This window comes from Dendropsophus ebraccatus, chromosome 9 (assembly GCF_027789765.1).
Source record: "Dendropsophus ebraccatus isolate aDenEbr1 chromosome 9, aDenEbr1.pat, whole genome shotgun sequence".
Lineage (NCBI taxonomy): Eukaryota > Metazoa > Chordata > Amphibia > Anura > Hylidae > Dendropsophus > Dendropsophus ebraccatus.
The window spans coordinates 2,844,143-2,870,401 of NC_091462.1; the positions used below are offsets into that span (position 1 = coordinate 2,844,143).

General features: G+C 40.9%; 1 protein-coding gene across 1 annotated transcript in view; it reads right to left on the reverse strand.

The window, feature by feature from the left end:
- Window positions 1-24,077: 24,077 nt before the first annotated feature.
- The window catches only part of LOC138801083 (perilipin-4-like), a 10,077-nt gene continuing 7,895 nt past the window's right edge, over window positions 24,078-26,259 (reverse strand). The window contains exons 3-4 of the mRNA XM_069983540.1: window positions 24,932-26,259; window positions 24,078-24,085 (exon numbers count right to left, since the gene is read on the reverse strand). The exon at window positions 24,932-26,259 is cut by the window's right edge and continues 451 nt beyond it. Coding sequence (XP_069839641.1) covers window positions 24,078-24,085; window positions 24,932-26,259 — 1,336 coding nt within the window. The remainder of the gene's footprint in view (window positions 24,086-24,931) is intronic.

The following is a 26,259-nucleotide window of genomic DNA, read 5'->3' on the forward strand; positions in this document are numbered from 1 at the left end:
TTGGTGCCTCATCAGCTGGTTGGCTGCGATTGACCAAGCATGACTAAACTCAGCCAATAGCGGCTAAGCATCTGATGATGCGCCAGAGGAGGGGGCAGCATGACGGACGGCTGGAGCAGTCTGTCCTGCATCCGTAAGCGGACGTCTTTGTACACAACATAACGGACGGTGTACACGCATCTGTTGAGTAAAGTGCAGTATAGTTATGTGGTTAGGGGGACATTCACTAACAAAATCAACATTACAGACTTGGATAATTTATTCATGTGTTATATGTATTATATGTGTGAATATTTTTAAAACACTGCACTACTGCTTTAAAAGCAGCTAAGTTCAAAGTTTGGTTACAGAGTAAAAAAAAACACATTAAATTTTAAAGGAAATGGTCAGCTCACATTTCCCTAAAACGGGACAAATGTTTTTCCAAGAGAAATTTCTTATCAGGCATCGGTTTGCTAGCAATGTTTTTAGGGGCAGTTTCATTTTTAGATCCCCCTTTAAAAGTGACGGATCCTTCAGCCATTGCTACTATTCCATTGATTATGGGAGTGAAATGATCCAAATTTCTTTCCTCAAAGATTTTTTGCACTATCCAATCTTTCTTGGCTTTACTATATGTAAAGCGATGTCTGGGCATATTTTGTTCTAAGCATATTTTTTTTGTTGTTGTTGCTTGCTGTCTATTTACATTATTATTATGCTCCAACGCAGAGAGCTGGGCCCGTGCAATCATACCATTAACAGAGAAGTGGTTTCTCTTTGAACGATATTTCAGCGTGCTAGAATGAAACGATTCAGGATCGCCGGTATGGAAGAAATGAGTTAGATGTCTAATAGCTTTGATAAATGCCGGGTTTAATACTATTGTAGGCTGTGGAACCCTCTGTTAGCCACTTTCGTCTACGTTCGACTGTGTCATTCAAAGTGTCATGTTCACATGCCGAATAATATTCAGCACCTTCCCAAGAGTGTTTGTTTATAACATGGAAAGTAATGGATTTCCATTTCTCGACTAGCAGATCAGGATTCCGATTACACGTTTGTGAGCACCACCAAAGATGGTCCTTGGTGGCGTTCACCCAACGTTCTAGAATTTCACAGTCTTGATGCTTACTAGAACTAAGTAACTTTGATCCAATAGATTTGGCACAATGCCAGACCTCAAATTATTGTATAATACTTGGATACTGTTCACAAATAATTTTTCTAATGCTAACGTGGCGGTCAGTGCATATCACACGAATATTTAAATCACTGCTAAGTCGATCTATACACTAAACGAAGGCTTTTTTTCCCAAAGAAACAGATGATATATTTTGGCTAACCTGTTCTACTTGAAAGTCTAGAATTTTTTTGGAATTTAAATCCATGACTGTATAGTACAGTACTTCGCACAGAAACCGGGTGAGTCACATTGACCATCACCGGCTACTGCTACTGGTTGACCCGAAATATGTCTTATAGTGTTCTGTCTATCTACAGTCCAAAAATGATCAATTGTTGGAAACAAAAATCTACTTTGAATGGAAAATGTTTAGTTTTACCAATGGATACTATTCCAAAAAATGTTAAAAAATTTGATACTTTAAGATTGGTGGAGCCACTAAGGAGGATAGCCGAGGACGTTAGTAGGTTTCCAAGGGGCATATTGCCAACACAGGGCTGACTGTCCCATAACTTGAACTGGTGTGATTTGCTACAAAGTGCATGTATTGCAACAGCTGAACCTCTAACAACTAATTTATAAGAGGAAATAGAGGACTGACATTCGGGGGTATATTCACAGTGGCATTTCACTATTAGTTTTTTCAGTTGACTGTCAAAAACAATAAATTTCCTTTCCGAAATAAAATCACTATTATCTAAGATAGTTACATAAACCGTCCTGTTTCCATCTGGCCAACCAGAAACATTCTGCAGCTAATAAATACTTTTCTACATTGGGAACTCCCAACCCCCCTCTTCCCAATGGTACACATAGATCCTCCAGCTTCATCCTAACCCTTTTCCTTCCCCAGATCAATGCATTCCATGCCACTTTTATCCTTTTAAGATACTCCTTCCCTACTCCAACTGGAGTGGCACTAAATACATAAAGGAGTTTAGGGAGAAGAACTGTCTTAATTGATGTAATTCTGTCTATCTTGGAGATTCTTAAATTGCACCAGATGGCTACTTTCTTTTCTATATGGTTCACTACCTTTTTGATGTTTAGTTCGTTAAACTGTCTTAAATTTCTGGAGACCTGGATCCCCAAATAGGTAAAGCTATTCCCCTTCTCCAAATTGCGCAATGGGGTGAAAGAAAGATCCACCTCCTGCTTAAGGGACATTAGGGTAGATTTTTCCCAGTTTATTAATAGGCCAGAGTACTTGCCCAACTCTTGAACTAACTTCATTATACGCGGGACTCCAATTAATGGGTTGCTCAAAAAAAAGAGGAGGACATCTGCATACAGGGATATCCTATCCCCTCTGCCCCTCGCCCCAAAACCCTGTATATACTCATCAGCTCTAATCTTAATTGCTAGGGGTTCAATACCCAAGGCGAAGAGCAGAGGGGAGAGAGGACATCCCTGCCGAGTGCCCCTACTCAAAAAGAAAACCTCAGAAAATCCATCCCCAGTTCGGACCACAGCACTCGGCTTTTGATATAATAACTGTACCATCCCCAAAAAACCCTCTCCCACCCCGAAACGCTTCAATACCTCCCATAAGTACTCCCACTCCATCCTATCAAACGCCTTAGTCGCGTCCAGTGACAGGATGGAGTGGGAGCCCCCCGAACCTGCTATTTCCATATTTACAAAGAGACGTCTAATATTGTACTTCGACATGCGGCCCGGAATAAATCCACATTGGTCCTCATGAATAATATCCCCTATTATTCTCCCCAATCGTAATGCCAGGACCTTGGCAAATTAGATAATCTAATTGACTAGATTGGTCTGTGTTTGACAAATCAGATTCGGAAATATTCATTAGCCATCAGTGTTTGCTCAAATAAATGTTCTCCCTCCTCAGAAGGCAAGTAGCTACTATCATATTTTTTTTTTTGAAGCAGAATTTTCTAGTTCAGAGTCAGAGCTAACTGAAAGCCCAGTGAAGGAATTGGTGAGATAGGACAATCCAAGTGAGGTGTCTTTTGTAAAGAATTGATAGCTGAAGATTTGAATTCAGTATCTAGGTTCACAGCTGATACATTTTTAACAGGTGTGCAAGTATGTAACTCTTTGTTTTCAACTAATGCAGTAGATTTTGGTTTGGTTACCGGTGGTAAGATAACTAGGTTACACTGAATTCCAATGTCGTGTGTAAAAGTATTAGAATACACTTGAATTTTTTTTATGCTTTTTTCCAAAAAATGGTTCCGTTTTAGTAGATACATTTTTTACGTTGACTTTCGCTGTAGTACATTCCTTTAATGGCTTAGCAACCACATTTTTTTTTTAATCATACATTTCGGAGGTATATTCTGCACCAAGGTCTGGCTTTCCTTAACAGTAGAAGCTTTACCATATTCATTTTCAGCTTTTCTGAATAATTTTGCCGCCTCTGGAGCTAAATTCACATCATATACTACTTCAGTTACTGAGTAGTTATGATCAGAGAAAAAAGAATATTTTGATGGGCATGTGTACTTATCTAAATTCTTAAATTCATTTTCTCTCTCGTTTGTGACACTAGACACTGTATAAAAAATTGTAGCTCTAGAACCTTTTTCTCTTATGTCATAACAGTGTGCTGAAAAATGACCTGAACATATCCTATATACACCTTTCTTGCTTTTTGAAATGCGCTCAGCTGTGTCATTGATATTTTCAAAGTCATTCGGAATAGCGAACAGCCACTGCAAAACCATTTCTTTGCCGTGTGGAAAAGCATGCTTAGTCGTCTAACATTCACTAGGTATCCATTTGGTTTTACATCCTTTCACAAAGCAGGTTGGCATTCTCCAGGCCTAAAGGTATTAAAAATAAAATATAATTAGATTGTTTAAATTTATAGATTTTTTTTTACTACACTTTTTTTAATTAAATTGAAATATCCTGCTATTGAACTCACATATATATGTGAGAAATGTTATAAAAATTAGGATTCTACAAGTAATAAACGTATGCAAATTCAGGCGTCGATAACAAACAAGAGTCCATTTACACCAAGGTTATCAGAAAAGTTGTAATTGAAATACTATATTTGAAAGAATATAATATTATCGAGATTTGAATAAGATAGGAACCTCATGCTATTCTTTATAACCTGATGTATGGATATAATCCTTTGCTGCATTTCGATTCAAATATCAGTGATAATCTTTCAGTGTAAATGCAATCAAATAAGGAAAATAAATTAGAAAAAAAAAAAAAAATTTCATCATAACATCCCATGGCATTCGCAGGCACGATTAGTGACCCACAGCGCTAACTAATTATGGTTCTGCATCAACGTTGAAATCCAGCGCACAGTCACGGCAGCATCTGCTCGGACTCCTTATCGCTGATGAGATAGAACACCGAAAGTCTACATAGAGAATAGATTGTAAAGCGTGGCTTCAAGAAGCAGTTCTTTTTTTTTTTTTGGGCCCCCCCCCCCCCCGGTAGCCTGTGGCATGTATACTTACAGAAGATGATCGGTGTCCCGCGGCGTAGCTCCAGTCCCGTCCCGCGGTGGCGTTCAAGTCCGCCGGCTGCTGTCAGTCCTCTGCTCTGTCCTGTCATTATACACCGGAAGTCACTTGCTTCCATGCATTCTCTATGGAAGCGCGTGACTTCCGGCGTTCAAATTACAAGGCGGAGAAGAGGAGTCACAGCGCCGGTGGAAGTGAGCGTGCGCCGGATTTGTACAGCACCATGGGACAGGACCGGAGCTACGCCACGGGACACCAATCATCTTCAGTAAGTATACATGCCACAGGCTACCGGGGGGGGGGGGGGGGGGCCCAAAAAAAAAAAAGTGAACTTCTTCTTTCAGGCGTAGAATCCCAGGAGTAAGAAGAGGAGTCACAGCAAAGCCATTGCGCCTGGTTAGAGCTGCGCCACGGGACTAGGAACAGCTGTGTTGAGTATACATGACAATAAACTGGGGGGGGGGGGGCTGCGCTTGGGTTCTCTTTTTTCATTATCAGTAAATTTGAACTTACTTTACAAACGTCAATGCTTCAGACAAAATATAGGAATGTTGCACAAATCTGAAAATTTGATAAAAATATTAAATAATGTGACACAACTATTAAAATGCAAAAAAGAGGATTATTACTATAAAAAGAAATAGTTTATAAAAAATTGATGTGCCAAAAAAACAACCTCTGTTAATGTACATCCAATAATGGAGTATAAATTTTATTAAATGATAAATAGTGGTCGCAATTCCACGTACAAAGGCGGAAATGCGGGTCCAGAGCTTGCTTTTAGGCATGTTGATTATAGAAGCAATATCCATTTTGACTGGTCATTACAGTAACATAACTTTATAATAACTTTGTTAAATAAATTTTAAAATCGACACATTCACTACACACAACTTTTAATATAACAATATTTAAGTGACAAGACCAGGCTGAAGCACTGGAGGCGGCCGACCCACCCTTAGTGGGAGGAAACCATTGCCCCTCTATGATAGGGTTCCATTGCTTCGAACGGAGTCGCGTCACAGAGGAGCTGGGGTTTCCTCCCAATAAGGGTGTGTCGGCCGTCTCCAGTGCTTTAGACTGACCCTGCTAGTACAGTCACTTTAAATAAAGGCCATACTTACTGGTCACAAAAATTGTTTTGTTTATTCTCTCTGAAATCGGCGTGCACATATAAAGCCTCTGGAAGAAAATGATCTAAGATCGCCCTGGAATTAAAATCAGTTGGTGCAGCTACCGGTGAAAGCTTCAAAAAAAAAAAATTATGACATCCTTGATAAGTATCTTTTAACCCTTTAAGGACATGGCCCATTTTCGTTTTTACATTTTCGTTTTTTCCTCCTTGTGTTTAAAAGGTCATAGCACTTGCATTTTTCCACCTAGAAACCCACATGACCCCTTATTTTTTGCTTCACTAATTGTACTTTGCAATTACAGGCAGAATTTTTGCATAAAGTACACTGCGAAACCCGAAAAAAATTCAAAGTGTGGTGAAATTGAAAAAAAAAACGCATTTCTTTTATTTGGGGGAAATGTGTTTTTACGCCATTCGCCCTGTGGTAAAACTGACTTGTTATGCATGTTCCTCAAGTCGTTACGATTAAAACGATATATAACATGTATAACTTATATTGTATCTGATGGCCTGTAAAAAATTCAAACCGTTGTTAACCAATATACGTGCCTTAAAATCGCTCCATTCCCAGGCTTATAGCACTTTTATCCTTTGGTCTATGGGGCTGTGCGAGGTGTCATTTTTTGCGCCATGATATGTTCTTTCTATCGGTACCTTGATTGCGCATATACGACTTTTTGATCGCTTTATATTACATTTTTTCTGGATTTGATGCGACCAAAAATGCGCAATTTTGCACTTTGGGATTTTTTTGCGCTGACGCCGTTTACCGTACGAGATCAGGAATGTGATTAATTAATAGTTCGGGCGATTACGCACGCGGCGATACCAAACATGTTTATTTATTTATTTATTTGTTTACTTTTATTTAAAACCTGGGAAAAGGGGGGTGATTCAGACTTTTATTAGGGGAGGGGGCTTTTTACTATTAACAACACTTTTTTTTTTTTTTTTACACATATACTAGAAGCCCCCCTGGGGTTAGGGTTATTCCCCCCCTGGGGTTAGGGTTATTCCACCTGGGGGACTTCTAGTATATACACTGTGATCTCTCATTGAGATCTCTGCAGCATAGATATGCTGCAGAGATCCATGAGATCGGCACTCGTTTGCTTTCGGCTGCTGCAGCCGAAAACGAACGAGTGCCGAGCCGAGGACGGCGCCATCTTGGACGCGTCCCCGGCCGGCATCAGTAACGGAGATCGCTCCTCCGGGACAAGGTCCCGGAGGAGCGATCTCCCCCACTAGACACCAGGGAAACGTTGCCTCCGGTAATCAGAGGCAGCTGTCAACTTTGACAGCTGCCTCCGATTAGCTAATTAGCGGGCACGGCGATCAGACCGTGCCCGCTAATAGCGGCGGTCCCGGGCTACACGCGGCACCCGGGATCGCGGCACTTCAAAGCGGGGCCGCCGCGCGGCCCCGCTTTGAAGTGCAAGTGAGGACATAGGACGTATCGGTACGTCCTATGTCCTTAAGAGGTTAAAGCATGTAGAGTAAATAAGTTTACAATTAAAATTTTTTTTTTTTTAGAAATTAGGCAGTATAAAATGCACATAAAAGTATCAAAAATCTCATAAACAAACTAATCATAAGGGTAAATAATTTTAGAAGTTGATATATTAAAATAAATGTACTAAAAGTGTAGTAAAAGTAATTCAGATAATCAATCCAATAACCTAAAAAATATATAAATTGTGAGATGAAAATATAAATAACTAGTATGAACAATACTGCAATATTTAGCCATGTAACAAGTACAGGTCGTGTTTCCCACATAACACAACTTGTGCAGATCACGCTTGACTTATTTGACACATCATATTTATAAGTAGAGGTCATGTGACAAATATTTGAAGCCAAAGCAATTACTGGACTTAAAGGGGGGTTAGGTTAATGATTATTTTGATAAAAACATTTTTAACAGGCTCCCAATTCACCCACTAGAGCCCCAGATACTTTCCCGATTGAGCAGAGTCCGGGACATAGATATCCCCGTGGGGAGCCAAGCTGCGCGCTTCTGAGATAAATCCAAGGCTCATAGAGAATGAATGGAGCCATCTGATTCATCTCAGCAACACGCGTGGCGGGCTTCCCACAGGGATATCGTGGTCCCAGGCTGGCTCAATAAGCGGGATTCTGCGCAATCTGGTATGTGTCTGGGTCTTGGGGGGGTGTTTATGTGGGGGAGCACTTCACCCCGCCACAGTACATTGGTACTTACTCTATAAAGGCGATCCTTCAGCAAATAAAATGGTCATGTTGGCATCTGTGGCAGTTGATCAATGTTGTTATCCATAATTTATCCATTATGAAATGTACTTGCAACGCCTTCAAAGGAAAATACACAATCACAAATCCCACTTCGATTTTGATCCGTTTGTGGAGGTTAAAATTCACATATGTACTATTAACAGCTTCAACACAAAAAGTGGCCGATCAATAGGCAGAAATAAGTGTATTTGAAAGCCTGCAGAGTATGAAATGAAAAAAAATTCAAAAATTTTTTAATACTATGCTGTAAAAAAATAAAAATAAATAAATTATATAGATATATATATATAACATATAAAAATTGATGAAAAAGATTAACTAAATTGAGAAGTTGATCTGTCTCTATCCAAATCTGAAAGGCAATACAATTACCTGAAAAATATAAAAATACAGCAATAAAAATGTAAATCCCCCTGGGATAAATATAATAAAACATTGCAGCTCACACTTCACACAAAATCCATATGTAAATACATATAAAACATGTGAAAGCAGGTTAAGCATCTATGCCCGATGTTCTGCTGAAATGCAGTTTAGGGCTGGGTTCACACTATGTAACTGTGCGGCTGTATTTTTTATGCGGCTGTAAATGTGCGGATGAAACTCCGGCCGTGGGAAAAAATAGACATGCGGCTGAAAACATACGGTCATTTACTTGGAAATCTGGTTCAACTAAAAATAACAAATAAAATCTTAAGAAAGTGATGGAAACACCTCTGGATGCATCTGGAAAAGCAGGGAAACAGTTTACAGGAATCGCTATTACCGGGGTTTGCGATCCTCTGCAGTAATGCCGATGTCTCTCATGGTTAATATATTGAATTAATAAAACACATTTTCGTTATAATAAAGTCCCTTTCGTTGTTCAATAATTAAATTTAAACGATTCCATCATTTTGCAATTAAATATACTGTTAAAATAAATAGATATATAAATAAATGTATATTTACCTATATATTTATTTTTTGACAGTATATTTAATTGCACAATGATGGATTCGTTAGAATTAAATTATTGAACAAAGAAACTGAATTTATTTAAACGAAAATGTGTTTTATTAATTAAATATTAATTAGTACAGGAAGCTCTATAAGCCGTTAATTCATATGCCGGCAATAGAGCTTTCTGTACTAATCATCACTTTACTTTAATGAAAACATCAAATGTTTCTTCTAATTATGTTATGACAATAGTATTATTAGAAGAAACATTTAGAATTATATGTGCGCTCAGCTGATTGGCTGATCGGCTGAGCGCACATATAATAAGCCGGTCTGCAGCACAGTGACTTCATTGTGCTGCGGACCAGCGAAGAGGACACATCGGGGTGAGTATAGAGCTCTCCCCACCCCCTCCCCAGCACTGCACCCCTCCCAGCAAGGAAGGGGGGTCACTTAACCCCTTCCTTGCTGGGATGGGTGCAGTCTGACATCAGTCTGGCCCCCAAGGGGTTAAGGGGGATGCAATACAACCTCCCTTAACCCCTTGGGGGCCAGACTGTAAGCAGCGATCTGTAAAGATGCTGCATACTGTAAGGAGCACAACACCGCTCACAATGATGGGTGTTGTGCTCCTGTTTGTGTTTTTTTTGTGTGTTTCTCCCTTTTTGTTTTTCAGATATCGGTATCCTGGGGATTACGTCGGATTCCGTGGACTACGTCGATGACCAGCGGTTGTTCTTTGAATTTTTTAAATAAAATGGTCAATGAGGGGTGTGGGGGTGTTTTTATTTGAATAAAAATTTTTTTAAACTTGTGTCTTGTCTTTATTTCTTTACTTTATAGACTTAGTAGTGGAAGCCGTCTAATAGACGGAATCCATTACTAAGTCGGGGCCTAGTGTTAGCCGGTATAAAATGGCTAACACTAACCCCCTATTATTACCCCAGTACCCAATGCCACCAGGGGTACTGGGAAGAGCCGGGTGCCAGTGATCCTGGAGCGTCAAAATTAGCGCTCCTGGACCGGGCGGCAGCAGGCTGGTAAGATTTAGGCTGGGGAGGGCCTAAACCAATGGCTCTTCCCACCCTGGTGTTACCAGGCTGCTGTCGTTTGGTTTTTAAACCGGCTGGTTATAAAAATAGGGGGGACCCTATGCGTTTTTTTTAAATTATTTATTTATTTAAAAAAAAAAACGCATAGGGTCCCCCCTATTTTTATAACCAGCCGGGTTAAAAACCAAACGACAGCAGCCTGGTAACACCAGGGTGGGAAGAGCCATTGTTTTAGGCCCTCCCCAGCCTAAATCTTACCAGCCTGCTGCCGCCCGGTCCAGGAGCGCCAATTTTGACGCTCCGGGACCACTGGCACCCGGCTCTTCCCAGTACCCCTGGTGGCATTGGGTACTGGGGTAATAATGGGGGGTTAGTGTTAGCCATTTTATACCGGCTAACACTAGGCCCCAACTTAGTAATGGATTCCGTCTATTAGACGGCTTCCACTACTAAGTCTAAAAAGTAAAGAAATAAAGACAAGACACAAGTTTAAAATTTTTTTTATTCAAATAAAAACACCCCCACACCCCTCATTGACCATTTTATTAAAAAATTCAAAGAACAACTGCTGGTCATCGACGTAGTCCATGGAATCCGACGTAATCCCCAGGATACCGATATCTGAAAAACAAAAAGGGAGAAACACAAAAAAAACACAAACAGGAGCACAACACCCATCATTGTGAGCGGTGTTGTGCTCCTTACAGTATGCAGCATCTTTACAGATCGCTGCTTACAGTCTGGCCCCCAAAGGGTTAAGGGAGGATGTATTGCATCCCCCTTAACCCCTTGGGGACCAGACTGATGTCAGACTGCACCCATCCCAGCAAGGAAGGGGTTAACTGACCCCCTTCCTTGCTGGGAGGGGTGCAGTGCCGGGGAGGAGGTGGGGAGAGCTCTATACTCACCCCGATGTGTCCTCTTCGCTGGTCCGCAGCACAATGAAGTGACTGTACTGCGGACCGGCTCATTATATGTGCGCTCAGCCGAACAGCCAATCAGCTGAGCGCACATATAATTCTAAATGTTTCTTCTAATAATGCTATTGTCATAACATAATTAGAAGAAACATTTGATGTTTTCATTAAAGTAAAGTGATGATTAGTACAGAAAGCTCTATTACCGGCAATATGAATTAACGGCTTATGGAGCTTCCTGTACTAATTAATATTTAATGAATAAAACACATTTTCTTGGAAATAAATTCAGTTTCGTTGGTCAATAATTTAATTCTAACGAATCCATCATTGTGCAATTAAATATACTGTCAAAAAATAAATATATATATAAATATACATTTATTTATATATATATTTATTTTAACAATATATTTAATTGCACAATGATGGATTCGTTAGAATTAAATTATTGACCAACGAAAGGGACTTTATTACAAAGAAAATGTGTTTTATTAATTTAATATATTAACTATTAGAGGCATCGGCATTCGGCATCATTGCCGGCTATTTTTGAAGTACTCCGTACGGACCGCCTGTCAATCCACGGCCGCATGTCCAGCCGCAAACAATGGTCTTGTTCATTTTTTACGGGTCCGTTTACGATAGGGCCGTAGATTCAGAGATAGTGTGCACTGTGCAGCCGCATATCCTATACTTCCCAGCGTACGCATGAACCACCAAAAATACCGCCGCACAATTACAGCCGCACATACAGCCGCACTCTTACAACGTGTGAACCGAGCCTAATAAAGTATTGTGAGCTTTACAGGCCAAAAGTGCGCACTCCTCATACATTTCCCGCCACTAGTCTCTTCCCGCCAATTCGACCACAGCAGCTAATTCCCGCCAAGCCCACAAAGCCATAAAATGAGAAGACCTTACCTGGCACCTCATGCTGATAACTATGTACCGCTATGATAGCCAAACTGTGGCCAATCCAAAGATTACACACATACCACCTCCTGCTGCGCCATGTGCCTGCCCCCACCACCTCATAGCAGGGAAACAAGCGCGCGGACAAGAGACCATGTTGCTGGATGTACGCGCCCACGCCACAGCATGCTGGCGGACATGTGCAGCCCCTAACGCAAACAACACCGCCTGCTGCAAGACTTTACAGTAAGAACATAAAGTAAGAGAATGTGGTTAGAACTTACCTAAAAGGCGCGCTCCAGCTATGTGTCTGTAAACTCGTCTGGCTCCTCTGCTCATCTTTCTTCTCAGCTTGTTTCTGTTCCAGCCCCATGGGTGGGAGATAAGCGGAGTAGGCGGAGGAAAGGCGGTCCTAAATTAAGGAGAAGGCGGAGGGATGAGTTGAAGACGTCACTCTGTAGTCCAAAGGAAGTAGAGCACGCTGGTCACTGTGAGATCCGGAGAAAGCAGGGGGTCACAAGAAGATCACGTGATGCAGTGACCAGATAAAACCGGGGGAAAATTACAGAAAACCAGCGATGGGATTTAGGTGAAAATTGGAAAGGTAAATAAACATTACTTATACTATATATATAAAAGATAAAAAAAAAGTGAACTGCTTCTTTAAGGACATGAGAGCTCATGGTCATGTGATCATGACATCCTTGCAGGTGGATGTCGGCACAGGCAGGGACCCCGTGCTTCACCAGTGACCCGGACTTCATAGTCTGAGAAGTGCTGCTGTAGACGTCCCCCTTAGATTTGGTGACCTGCGGTAAAATTACTCATGAAGGGTGTACACTTGGCGCAAAACAGTTCCTTAGTTTAGGGCGCACACTAAAGACGGAGGTGATGTGGAAGCCTGTGGGAAGCAACTACTGCCAGACATCCATTTAATTGTTTGCAGAATTCAATAGTATAAGCGATTTTAAGAAACTCTGTAATAGGTTTTGTTAAGCAAAAAAGTCTTATTCTGTACTCAAACAGCTGCCCCCCCCTCCTCCTCCGACAATTATTCTTCAAGTTATTAGACTGATAATTGTAAGAATATTACACAGAATGGTTTGTTCCGGCTCAGTGCCGACCACAGGATATATTGTATCCAGATGGGGGAGCCGCAGTCTCAGAAACTTTTTATTTGTGTCAACAATTCTCAACATTACTGGCCGGAAGAAGTGTGTGCAGCAAGAAACAACCACCGCCAGGTACCGGTCTGAACCTCCCTGCCTTGCTGATTGGAAATACAGGAACCTTTTTGCAGGAATCCAGGGGGAGTGCCTACTTATTTATCTTTGATATAAATCTTGGTCAATCTCTTAGTATAAGCAACCGCTGGCTGTCTATACAGTCCGAGGTCAAGAGGCCAGGTGTGTTGTATGTGAGGGCTGGAGCCAGCTTGTTCACCTTGTATCCAGCATTATAGTAGTTATATTCCTGTATATAGGAGCAATATTATAGTAGTATATTCCTGTATATAGGAGCAGTATTATAGTAGTATATTCCTGTATATAGGAGCAGTATTATAGTAGTTGTATTCCTGTATATAGGAGCAGTATTATAGTAGTTATATCCCTGTATATAGGAGCAGTATTATAGTAGTATATTCCTGTATATAGGGAGCAGTATTATAGTAGTATATCCCTGTATATAGGAGCAGTATTATAGTAGTTATATCCCTGTATATAGTAGCAGTATTATAGTAGTATATTCCTGTATATAGGAGCAGTATTATAGTAGTTATATTCCTGTATATAGGAGCAGTATTATAGTAGTATATTCCTGTATATAGGAGCAGTATTATAGTAGTTATATTCCTGTATATAGGAGCAGTATTATAGTAGTTATATTCCTGTATATAGGAGCAGTATTATAGTAGTATATTCCTGTATATAGGGGCAGTATTATAGTAGTTATATTCCTGTATATAGGAGCAGTATTATAGTAGTATATTCCTGTATATAGGAGCAGTATTATAGTAGTTATATCCATGTATATAGGAGCAGTATTATAGTAGTTATATTCCTGTATATAGGAGCAGTATTATAGTAGTTAAATCCCTGTATATAGGAGCAGTATTATAGTAGTATATTCCTGTATATAGGAGCAGTATTATAGTAGTTATATTCCTGTATATAGGAGCAGTATTATAGTAGTTATATTCCTGTATATAGGGGGCAGTATTATAGTAGTATATTCCTGTATATAGAGGCAGTATTATAGTAGTTATATTCCTGTATATAGGGAGCAGTATTATAGTAGTTATATCCCTGTATATAGGAGCAGTATTATAGTAGTATATCCCTGTATATAGGAGCAGTATTATAGTAGTATATCCCTGTATATAGGAGCAGTATTATAGTAGTTATATTCCTGTATATAGGGAGCAGTATTATAGTAGTATATTCCTGTATATAGGGGGCAGTATTATAGTAGTATATTCCTGTATATAGGAGCAATATTATAGTAGTATATCCCTGTATATAGTAGCAGTATTATAGTAGTTATATCCCTGTATATAGGAGCAGTATTATAGTAGTTATATCCATGTATATAGGAGCAGTATTATAGTAGTTATATTCCTGTATATAGGAGCAGTATTATAGTAGTTATATCCCTGTATATAGGGAGCAGTATTATAGTAGTTATATTCCTGTATATAGGAGCAGTATTATAGTAGTTATATTCCTGTATATAGGAGCAGTATTATAGTAGTTATATTCCTGTATATAGGGGGCAGTATTATAGTAGTTATATTCCTGTATATAGGAGCAGTATTATAGTAGTTATATCCATGTATATAGGAGCAGTATTATAGTAGTTATATTCCTGTATATAGGAGCAGTATTATAGTAGTATATTCCTGTATATAGGAGCAGTATTATAGTAGTATATTCCTGTATATAGGAGCAGTATTATAGTAGTATATTCCTGTATATAGGAGCAGTATTATAGTAGTTATATCCATGTATATAGGAGCAGTATTATAGTAGTTATATTCCTGTATATAGGGGTAGTATTATAATAGTATATTCCTGTATATAGGGAGCAGTATTATAGTAGTATATTCCTGTATATAGGAGCAGTATTATAGTAGTATATTCCTGTATATAGGAGCAGTATTATAGTAGTTATATTGCTGTATATAGGAGCAGTATTATAGTAGTTATATCCATGTATATAGGAGCAGTATTATAGTAGTTATATTCCTGTATATAGGAGCAGTATTATAGTAGTTATATCCCTGTATATAGGGGGCAGTATTATAGTAGTATATCCCTGTATATAGGAGCAGTATTATAGTAGTTATATTCCTGTATATAGGAGCAGTATTATAGTAGTTATATCCCTGTATATAGGGGGCAGTATTATAGTAGTATATCCCTGTATATAGGAGCAGTATTATAGTAGTTATATTCCTGTATATAGGAGCAGTATTATAGTAGTTATATTCCTGTATATAGGAGCAGTAGTATAGTAGTATATTCCTGTATATACGAGCAGTATTATAGTAGTTATATTCCTGTATATAGGAGCAGTATTATAGTAGTTATATTCCTGTATATAGGGAGCAGTATTATAGTAGTATATCCCTGTATATAGGAGCAGTATTATTATAGTAGTTATATCCCTGTATATAGGGGGCAGTATTATAGTAGTATATTCCTGTACATAGGAGCAGTATTATAGTAGTTATATTCCTGTATATAGGAGCAGTATTATAGTAGTTATATCCCTGTATATAGGAGCAGTATTATAGTAGTTATATCCCTGTATATAGGGGGCAGTATTATAGTAGTATATCCCTGTATATAGGAGCAGTATTATAGTAGTTATATTCCTGTATATAGGAGCAGTATTATAGTAGTTATATTCCTGTATATAGGGGCAGTATTATAGTAGTTATATCCCTGTATATAGGGAGCAGTATTATAGTAGTATATTCCTGTATATAGGAGCAGTATTATAGTAGTTATATCCCTGTATATAGGAGCAGTATTATAGTAATTATATCCCTGTATATAGGAGCAGTATTATAGTAGTTATATTCCTGTATATAGGAGCAGTAGTATAGTAGTTATATTCCTGTATATAGGGAGCAGTATTATAGTAGTATATTCCTGTATATAGGAGCAGTATTATAGTAGTTATATTCCTGTATATAGGAGCAGTATTATAGTAGTTATATCCCTGTATATAGGGGGCAGTATTATAGTAGTTATATTCCTGTATATAGGTGGTAGTGTTATAGTAGTTATATTCCTGTATATACGAGCAGTATTATAGTAGTTATATTCCTGTATATAGGGAGCAGTATTATAGTAGTATATCCCTGTATATAGGAGCAGTATTATTATAGTAGTTATATCCCTGTATATAGGAAGCAGTATTATAGTAGTATATCCCTGTATATAGGAGCAGTATTATAGTAGTATATTCCTGTATATAGGAGCAGTATTATAGTAGTTATATCCCTGTATATAGGAGCAGTATTATAGTAGTATATCCCTGTATATAGGGAGCAGTATTATAGTAGTTATATTCCTGTATATAGGAGCAGTATTATAGTAGTATATTCCTGTATATAGGAGCAGTATTATAGTAGTATAACCCTGTATATAGGAGCAGTATTATAGTAGTTATATTCCTGTATATAGGAGCAGTATTATAGTAGTATATTCCTGTATATAGGAGCAGTATTATAGTAGTATAACCCTGTATATAGGAGCAGTATTATAGTAGTTATATTCCTGTATATAGGAGCAGTATTATAGTAGTATATCCCTGTATATAGGAGCAGTATTATAGTAGTTATATTCCTGTATATAGGAGCAGTATTATAGTAGTTATATTCCTGTATATAGGAGCGGTATTATAGTTGTAGATTCTCATCCATCGGTGATAATATTGTAGCAGTTACTTAGGTTGTTATGGTTTCTGCTCTATAATAGATGATATGACAGGCTATATACATAAATACTGGTAAGTTATTACGGAATAGTTAGAAGTTTCCGTTCATTGATTCCTCTTACACATTTGTTATCACACCAGGTCTTATTGATGGTTTGGCTCCTGTCTTCTAGACGCACTGTTATTGGTCTGTGATGCAGTTTATCTGATGATGTCATTGTTATCTCTTTTATCTCCGTCCATTTATCTATATATACTATTACACCTTTCATTGTCACAATCATTTTTTCTTCCGTACTGTCAGACACTTGTGACATGTTTTTGTTCAGGAGCCGCAGATTTGTCCGGAAACCACCACAAAGTGGTCAGGTCTGTAAGGATGGATGGAACGTTGTCGCTGTTGTTGATGGGGGCAGAAGATTCTCTCATTCATAAACTTCTCATAACACGGAGATAAGATCAGAGGAGTGAGATGAAGACGAGAGCTGTGAGTGGCGGTGGAGGAGGAAGCTCTTCATCAGCGATGACTAAGAACCTAAAAGCCCTTATTATCCTGCGGGTCAGGAGCTCAGTCCGCGGTTCCTTAGCTCTATCTCTTCTAGTAAAATGTGTTGGGTGGCGAACACTATGATCTTAGGATGTTGTCAGGTGACTCGCTAGGTCTTTATTATAGTAAATTAGTCTCATTCTATACTGTGGACTGTAGAGTATATGATGGTGTGGACACTACTGTGTGCAGGACAATGAGGTTACTTTTGGTCCTGTGGATATCACTATGATATTCTCCACCAACTTTGACTCTAGATTAGATACACAGTGGTGCCTTGGATTAGGAGTATAATCCCTTCCGGGACGGCGCTTATAATCCTAATCACTCATATTCCAAAGCAAATTTTCCCATAAGAAATCACTGATCTGCAGACAATTGGTTCCACACCCCAAAAATACTGATTATTATTCTGAATAACATGTAGAACAGATGAAACAATGAGAAGCAGCAGAATGTACAGTATACGGTACAGTATAGCAGCATGTGGTATATAATGTATAGTAACTGTATAACCCTGATAACACAGCAGCTGGATATGTGATATATAAGTTACTGTACAGTATAGCAGCATGTGGTGTATAATGTATAGTAACTGTATAACCCTGATAACACAGCAGCTGGATATGTGATATATAAGTTACTGTACAGTATAGCAGCATGTGGTATATAATGTATAGTAACTGTATAACCCTGATAACACAGCAGCTGGATATGTGATATATAAGTTACTGTACAGTATAGCAGCATGTGGTGTATAATGTATAGTAACTGTATAACCCTGATAACACAGCAGCTGGATATGTGATATATGTTACTGTACAGTATAGCAGCATGTGGTGTATAATGTATAGTAACTGTATAACTCTGATAACACAGCAGCTGGATATGTGATATATAAGTTACTGTACAGTATAGCAGCATGTGGTGTATAATGTATAGTAATTGTATAACCCTGATAACACAGCAGCTGGATATGTGATATATAAGTTACTGTACACTATAGCTGCATGTGGTATATAATGTATAGTAACTGTATAACCCTGATAACACAGCAGCAGCTGGATATGTGATATATAAGTTACTGTACAGTATAGCAGCATGTGGTATATAATGTATAGTAACTGTATAACCCTGATAACACTGCAGCTGGATACGTGATATATAAGTTACTGTACAGTATAGCAATCAGCATGTGGTATATAATGTATAGTAACTGTATAACCCTGATAACACAGCAGCTGGATATGTGATATATGAGTTACTGTACAGTATAGCAGCATGTGGTGTATAATGTATAGTAACTGTATAACCCTGATAACACTGCAGCTGGATATGTGATATATAAGTTACTGTACAGTATAGCAGCATGTGGTATATAATGTATAGTAACTGTATAACCCTGATAACACAGCAGCTGGATATGTGATATATAAGTTACTGTACAGTATAGCAGCATGTGGTGTATAATGTATAGTAACTGTATAACCCTGATAACACTGCAGCTGGATATGTGATATATAAGTTACTGTACAGTATAGCAGCATGTGGTATATAATGTATAGTAACTGTATAACCCTGATAACACAACAGCTGGATATGTGATATATAAGTTACTGTACAGTATAGCAGCATGTGGTATATAATGTATAGTAACTGTATAACCCTGATAACACAACAGCTGGATATGTGATATATAAGTTACTGCACAGTATAGCAATCAGCATGTGGTGTATAATGTATAGTAACTGTATAACCCTGATAACACTGCAGCTGGATATGTGATATATGTTACTGTACAGTATAGCAATCAGCATGTGGTATATAATGTATAGTAACTGTATAACCCTGATAACACAGCAGCTGGATAGGTGATATATAAGTTACTGTACAGTATAGCAATCAGGATGTGGTATATAATGTATAGTAACTGTATAACCCTGATAACACAGCAGCAGCAGCTTGTAGATACAGGATGGAGCTGTCCAGGGCTGTCAGAGGTCTGTGTGGTCACATGACAGCAAAGTGGAAGGGGGGGGGGGTGTTCAGCATGGACCAATCAGGAAGTGAGAATCATAGAGCTGTGCAGGAGGACAGTGACAAAAACTTCTCTATACAGCAGTGTGAATGGCTGAGTGTAAGTGCAGGCAGATTATAGCAGCAGTGTGCTTAGATAAGTGTGAGTGCGGGCACATTATAGCAGTACTGTGTATAGCTGAGTGTAAGTGTAGGCACATTATAGCAGGAATGGAGAGGATGGGGAAACACAAGGGCGCCCAGAGACTGCAGGGAGCATGAAGGAATGAGCAGGGCAGATGTGGGCACATACATGCAGCACTCTCTGTCTGGGGAGAGAGGGGTTACAGCTATGGAGAGATTACCTCCACAGTCCTGTCCCCTGATGTAAGCCCCAGCCTGTAGTGGATCTGCTATGATTTGGAAGGTGAGGGAGACTTCCTGGGTCAGAGTACAGGGCTGTAGACCCCGCTATGCAGACCATGCCCCTCCCCCACTCCCCCTACCACCCAGTACAGGGAGCTCTTACACCAAAGCAATGCTCTTACACCAAGTCACTATTTAGAAAAACTGTGCGCTCATCTTTTAAAACACTCTCAATACAAGTTATTATAAACCAAGGTACCGCTGTATCGTAGAGTGTTCCTAAAAAGAAATCTCAGCTTTTCTAGAAAGGGGATTGCAGAGCTTCTTGTTATACAGAGACATGTGGATTTTGTTCAATTTTCCCTGTCTAACCTGGTCCATTGTATGTAAAGGTCATTATGTCTTCATCACAGGCACATCATCAGTCCATCACACATCATCTTCCATCAGACACCATCATTCCATCACACATCATCAGTCCATCACACATCCTCATTCCATCACCCATCATCATTCCATCACACATCATCAGTCCATCACACATCATCATTCCATCACACATCATCAGTCCATCACACATCCTCATTCCATCACCCATCATCATTCCATCACCCATCCTCATTCCATCACCCATCCTCATTCCATCACACATAATCATTCCATCACCCATCCTCATTCCATCACCCATCATCATTCCATCACCCATCTTTATTCCATCAACCATCATCATTCCATCACCCATCATCATTCCATCACCCATCATCATTCCATCACACATCATCAGTCCATCACACATCATCATTCCATCACCCATCCTCATTCCATCACCCATCCTCATTCCATCACCCATCCTCATTCCATCATCAATCATTCCATCACCCATCCTCATTCCATCACCCATCATCATTCCATCACCCATCTTTATTCCATCACCCATCATCATTCCATCACCCATCATCATTCCATCACACGTCATCATTCCATCACACGTCATCATTCCATCACCCATCATCATTCCATCACCCATCATCATTCCATCACACGTCATCATTCCATTACACATCATCATTCCATCACCCATCATCATTCCATCACACATCATCATTCCATCACACGTCATCATTCCATTACACATCATCATTCCATCACCCATCATCATTCCATCACACATCATCATTCCATCACACGTCATCATTCCATTACACATCATCATTCCATCACCCATCATCATTCCATCACACATGCTCATTCCATCACCCATCATCATTCCATCACACATGCTCATTCCATCGCATATCCTCGTCCCATCGCACATCCTCGCCCCATCACACATCATTCCATCACACATCGGTCAGGTCATCCCCAGGTCAACCAACCACCAGAGGGCAATAAAATCAAAGGATCTTTCTAAGTTGCCTGGCCAATCAGGACCCTAACCACAGTCTCTCCACTTTAGATGACCTATCCACAGCCGTGTTACCTCAGGTTCCTCTCCACCAATAGAGAACAAGTAAGGGTGGAGAGGGCCATGAGTTCAGCTCAGTCAGAGTAGTAGAGGAGGAGGCTGTACTCACTGTTTCCGGTGTTCCTGAGTAAAGTTAACATGGACGGCTAAGTTACCAAAGGTGCAACTACCGCCTGAGGAAACCAGTCTGTCCACGCTGAGGGAGTCATCTCCCACGAATCTTCAGTCAAGTCCTGTGTTTCGTAGTGTTCCTGTTCAAGTCAGAGGTTGGAGAAGCTACTTTTGGCCCACGTGCCCCTCTGCAGGTGGCCGAGTCCTGTGGTCTAATACCAATGGTTGTCTCCTGCCAGTGATCCTCCAGGCACCACCATGAGTTGTGGTTGTCAGGACCGTCTCCAGCAGAGTACTGTCCACATTGGACGGTGCCCCTCTAGGTGGTCCACCCTGTAACCACTGCTACAACCTCCTCACCTGAGAGACAGCTCTAAAGCCAGAAGCCAATCAAGTATTTGTAAAAGGGAAACACGCAACGGCCTCCCTCCCGAGCTCTTGTTTTCTTGGGAACTCAGCATTGCGCTCGACTCAGATGGTTCCTGTATCTGCACCTTAACCCCTTAAGGTCAAAGCCAATTTTCGTTTTTGCACTTTTGCTTTTTCCACTTTAAGTTTAAAAGGCCATAGCAGTTGCATTTTTTCACCTAGAGACCCACATGAGCCCTTATTTTTTGCGAAACCAACTGTACTTTGAAATGACTGGCTGAATTTTTCCATAAAATATGCAGCAAAATCGAAAAAAAAAAACATTTGCGCTGTCAAATTGAAAAAAATTGATTTCGGGAAGTTTCACATTAACGCCGTTTTTCCTATGGTAAAACTGACATGTTATCTATGTTTCTCACATCAGTACGATTACAACGATATGTAACTTGGATAAATTTATTTTATTTGATGGCTTTTAAAATATTCAAACCATTTTTAACAAAAATATGTTCCTTAAAATCGCTCCATTCCCCGGCTTATAGCGCTTTTATCTTTTGTCTATGGGGCTGTGTCAGGTGTCACTTTTGCGCCATGATGCGTTCTTTCTATCGGTACCTTGATTGCGCACGTGCGACTTTTTGATCACTTTTTATAAAATTTTTTCTGGATTTGATGTGACCAAAAATGCGCAATTTTCCACTTTGAAATTTTTTGGCGCTGACGCCGTTTACTGTGTGAGATCAGGAATGTGATAACTTAATAGTTCGGGCGATTACGCACGTGGCGATACCAAACATATTTGTTTATTTATTTATATTTATAAAATGGGAAAAGGGGGGTGATTTGGACTTTTAATAGGGGAGGGGATTATTTATTAATAAAAAAACATTTTTCCTTTTTTTTTTTTACATTAACTAGAAGTCCCCCTGGGGGACTTGTATATACACAGCACTGATCCCCCTGGGGGACTTGTATATACACAGCACTGATCCCCCTGGGGGACTTGTATATACACAGCACTGATCCCCCTGGGGGACTTGTATATACACAGCACTGATCCCCCTGGGGGACTTGTATATACACAGCACTGATCCCCCTGGGGGACTTGTATATACACAGCACTGATCCCCCTGGGGGACTTGTATATACACAGCACTGATCCCCCTGGGGGACTTGTATATACACAGCACTGATCCCCCTGGGGGACTTGTATATACACAGCACTGATCTCTCATAGAGATCAATGCTGTCTATATACACAGCAAAGATCCATCAGATCGGTGATACATTGCTTTGGCCTGCTGCAGGCCAGTGCAATGTATTGCCGAGATGGGATCAGCGTCATTGCGACGCTGAGGCACGGCCCAGCCCGGCCAGAAGAAGTGTGGAGCAAAGCATCTAAATGCAGGTTTGACAGCTGCATTTAGATGCTTAATTGGCTGGCACTGCAACGGGACCCCTCTCTTAACTCCCCTCGCGCCACCATGACGTACCAGGTACGTTATGGTGGGCGAAGGGGTTAAAGAACTGCAACTATACCTGAACTCCATCGCCCAGATTTATCAAAAGGTGTAAAATATACCCAGGTGTAAATTGCCCCCAGCAGCCAATCACAGCTCAGCTTTCATGTTACCAGAGCTGTGATTGGTTACTATGGGCCGTTTACACCAGTCTTGCACCATCACACAGTAGGAAGGATTACTAGTGTAGTGTCCCACCATGGGTGTTATATATGCACCCCAGTAAGTCGTTCACTCAGGTTAAAGTGGGAGATGAAGTACCTTAGTTTCCCCACTAGATGCCACTACTGTTTGTATGTATTTCTTATGCACAGCTGAAGTCAATGGGTTAACTGTTTATGTCATGTGATGCATGCTGACCAGTTGCAGGTGCTCTTTCTATCTATCCTATCCTCTTCTTCTCTTACCCACCCTCAGCCCCACCACTTACAGGAGGGTTTAGAGAGCCCCTGTAGGAGGAGTTAACCTAGTGGAGGAAGTGAGTTAAGTTTTTACTTAGTGAGAAAGGACACACAAAAAACTGTTCCTGCAGAAGTGAAGCCAGGGCCTGGCTCTGGCCAAGACACCTGACTGGGACCAGAGGCAGATGCTGAGAGAGATTTTCTATATACAAGCCACCACAGTTATGCAGTGCTAAGTCCAAGTAGAGAGAAGCCACATACTGTAGGTTCACCCTAGCCCACGCCAGGAACCTCTCAAAAAAGTGCAGGGCAATCTCCTAAGAGTAAGAGGAATCAACCTCAGTAGGACAAAGCTACCAAAAATAAAGGTCTATGTATCCTACTATGCAGTGCAAGACCACCGGGTAATCTTGGAAGTCTGTGACACTCAGATAATCGACAACTGGGGCTTGTGCTACCCACCTAGGATGGGGTCTACGATACTAGGGGAAAGAAGGCCGTTAGACTAAACACGAGTATGAGTATCACTTATCTACTTCTATATATATCCTTTAGTTTCGGCAGAGTACAGGATCTACATTGGGCAGGGCTCCTCTGGCAACTCCTCTTCTCTCTACCTCTACGAAAGCTTTTCTACCAAGCACCTATTCCTAAAATCAAAGCACTGAGGGTGAAAATTATCAAGGGTTTGGTGCCTATTTTTGGTGAATAATTGGATTTTTCACCCATTTTTGGTCTAAGTTCTATTTATGAACCAGGATTCGATGCGTTAATATTTTTTAGATGTGACTTATTTTTAATCTGCCTGTTTTGAGTATTCACCCAAAAGTTCCCATAATCCGGGATTAGCCCCCAATTTATCATTTGTGACTTAAAAAGTCGCACAAACTGGTGCAAGCTGATGTCTGGTCAGAAACAGGGGAATATGCTTGCGCAATTTTTGCAATTTTGCAACCTTTTACTTCGATACATTCACTATGGCCGTGCTACATCTTAATGATATTGGAACACAATACACATCAATCCAATAGACTCCTTAGTAAATGCCCCTCTGAGTCTATTCTATTGTCAAGATCTACACACCTCCCGCTCCTCACCTCCATATACACCCGATTGCTCCCGCTCCTCACCTCCATATACACCCGAGTGCTCCTGCTCCTCACCTCCATATACACCCGATTGCTCCCGCTCCTCACCTCCATATACACCCGAGTGCTCCCGCTCCTCACCTCCATATACACCCGAGTGCTCCTGCTCCTCACCTCCATATACACCCGAGTGCTCCTGCTCCTCACCTCCATATACACCCGAGTGCTCCAGCTCCTCACCTCCATATACACCCGATTGCTCCCGCTCCTCACCTCCATATACACCCGAGTGCTCCTGCTCATCACCTCCATATACACCCGAGTGCTCCTGCTCCTCACCTCCATATACACCCGATTGCTCCCGCTCCTTACCTCCATATACACCCGAGTACTCCTGCTCTTCACCTCCATATACACCCGAGTGCTCCCGCTCCTCACCTCCATATACACCCGATTGCTCCAGCTCCTCACCTCCATATACACCCGATTGCTCCTGCTCCTTACCTCCATATACACCCGAGTGCTCCCGCTCCTCACCTCCATATACACCCGAGTGCTCCCGCTCTTCACCTCCATATACACCCGATTGCTCCAGCTCCTCACCTCCATATACACCCGATTGCTCCCGCTCCTCCCCTCCATATACACCCGATTGCTCCCGCTCCTCACCTCCATATACACCCGATTTCTCCCGCTCCTTACTTCCATATACACCTGATTGCTCCCGCTCCTCACCTCCATATACACCCGAGTACTCCTGCTCATCACCTCCATATACACCCGAGTGCTCCTGCTCCTCACCTCCATATACACCCGATTGCTCCCGCTCCTCACCTTCATATACACCCGAGTGCTCCAGCTCCTCACCTCCATATACACCCGATTGCTCCCGCTCACCTCCATATACACCTGAGTGCTCCTGCTCCTCACCTCCATATACACCCGAGTGCTCCTGCTCCTCACCTCCATATACACCCGAGTGCTCCAGCTCCTCACCTCCATATACACCCGATTGCTCCCGCTCCTTACCTCCATATACACCCGATTGCTCCCGCTCCTTACCTCCATATACACCCGAGTGCTCCAGCTCCTCACCTCCATATACACCCGAGTGCTCCTGCTCCTTACCTCCATATACACCCAAGTACTCCAGCTCCTCACCTCCATATACACCCGATTGCTCCCGCTCCTTACCTCCATATACACCCGAGTGCTCCAGCTCCTCACCTCCATATACACCCGATTGCTCCAGCTCCTCACCTCCATATACACCCGATTGCTCCTGCTCCTCACCTCCATATACACCCGAGTGCTCCTGCTCCTTACCTCCATATACACCCGAGTGCTCCCGCTCCTCACCTCCATATACACCCGAGTGCTCCTGCTCCTTACCTCCATATACACCCGAGTACTCCTGCTCTTCACCTCCATATACACCCGAGTGCTCCTGCTCCTCACCTCCATATACACCCGAGTGCTCCTGCTCCTCACCTCCATATACACCCGATTGCTCCCGCTCCTCACCTCCATATACACCCGATTGCTCCCACTCCTTACCTCCATATACA